The sequence below is a fragment of the Morone saxatilis genome, unplaced genomic scaffold, assembly GCF_004916995.1.
Source record: "Morone saxatilis isolate NCDOM2014 unplaced genomic scaffold, NCSU_SB_2.0 Contig5, whole genome shotgun sequence".
NCBI classification, from domain to species: domain Eukaryota; kingdom Metazoa; phylum Chordata; class Actinopteri; family Moronidae; genus Morone; species Morone saxatilis.
This window is the reverse complement of record NW_023340095.1, coordinates 8,915,877-8,917,581: the sequence shown is the minus strand read 5'-3', so window position 1 is coordinate 8,917,581 and position 1,705 is coordinate 8,915,877. Positions and strand designations below refer to the sequence as shown.

At 36.1% G+C, this 1,705-nt stretch overlaps 1 protein-coding gene across 1 annotated transcript in view; it reads left to right on the top strand.

The window, feature by feature from the left end:
* Window positions 1-1,484: 1,484 nt before the first annotated feature.
* The window catches only part of LOC118339314 (olfactory receptor 52D1-like), a 3,733-nt gene continuing 3,512 nt past the window's right edge, over window positions 1,485-1,705 (top strand). Inside the window, exon 1 of the mRNA XM_035676894.1 lies at window positions 1,485-1,507. Coding sequence (XP_035532787.1) covers window positions 1,485-1,507 — 23 coding nt within the window. The remainder of the gene's footprint in view (window positions 1,508-1,705) is intronic.

Sequence of the window (1,705 nt, the reverse complement as noted above, 5' to 3'; positions counted from 1 at the left end):
ACAAATGGATCGCTTGAATCCAATAGCATCATTTCCAGTCCAGATCTAAAATTCCTTCTAAAATTTTTCAACCCCAACACACATGTTTATCTGTCTCCAGTTGTTTTTTAAACACTTTCACAGAAGCATAACTATACACAGTGGAGACATATTCAATAAAATCAGCAAGCAATAAAAAAGCAAGTAATTAGCCGTGAGCGGCATCGCTAGCATGCTACGCTAATCGTTCATAGCATTTACTCACCGGAGTTTTCACTCGATAATAATCAATATCCACACGGTCAGGTTTGGCAAGGAAAACCCCTCTTTCTTGTACGGAAGTCCTCCAAACTGAACTGAAAATTTTTAATTCAACAACTTTACAGGCAGTTATCAACTTTATCAAACTCGCTTGTCTCTCATGTGGTGCTCTGGTCTGCATCGGTGCATGGAAAAAACTGAGAAAAGAGAAAAAAAACAAGGAAACTAGGGGTGCTGCCAGCGTTTGTGTGGGATGAATGCGCACCCCTGCTGGTGAAACTAATCAACATCTAAAATCTACTAGGCTGTATAGCTCTACACATTGTTAAGCTGTAAAAATTGGGGATTACACTGTGTGTCTAACTAATGGACGTTACATAATGATTCAAGGCTTTTAGACAGAGGACAGTTTTGAAATACAGCAATAGTTGTTTAGGTCACTTTTTTCTCTTCTTATGTGCAAACGTAAAACATGAGCCAACTTCCATACTAAAGGAATTGTCTCAGTTAAAAATAACTTTTAATAATAGCCCCTTTAATGGGGACAGGCATCTATTTGGGACAAGCATTTAATTCCTTTAGTACAAAACTCTTGCTCTGCAAAGATGGAAAATACTGTCTGATGCTTCTCCTGAGTTTGTTCAACAAATTTGACAGTGAGCAACAAATGTTACATGAACTTGAATTAATCTTTAAACCTTTGATTCTTTTGATCAGTAGACGCTTACGGACTAAAGGAATATAAATAATGGAGTAATGGACGAAGACCATATGGTATGGACACTTCAAAGGTTTGGAGTCAGCACTAATTTATTTATTTAATTTATATATATATAAAGGTTTATGTGGATCTTGCATAAGTCTTTTACAACAAATAACAGTCTCAAATTCAGTGTGCCTAGATCACTTGGCCTCCATGGAGAACATGGCCATAGCCTAAAATTGTATGTAAAAACCTAAATGGTTATTTACGACAAATTTTTTGCTAGTATCTTGGTTTAGCAATGTCCTATACAGAGGGAAGACAATATCTACCGCTATAAAGCTGCACTATAGTTAGCTTAAGTTTTTTTTAAATAGAGCTCCTCCTGACAAGTAAAACAATTTGATGTGTATAATCGGTAAAAGGGCCACTTTAAGTACAGTACTAAAGAAAATAAAGGTATAAAAAATGTCGTTATGACGCTGGCTTGTTTGGATTTGTGTACACAGAGATTTATGCAAGTAGGTCTGAAAAACTCATGATGCCAACAGAAAATAGCCAAAAATGGCTCATGCTCATAGATAAACTGTTATGGCCTACCAACTCAATAAAAGATTTCTCGGATTATTAAGTACTTTGATTAAGTGTTTATGTGTACCACAACTAACTATGAAAGTCTAAAGTGACGCTTAGAACTGAGTACATCAGATCGGAACACAAATTCCTATGAGTATTCGGTTTGCTGGATGTATATCAAGCTCC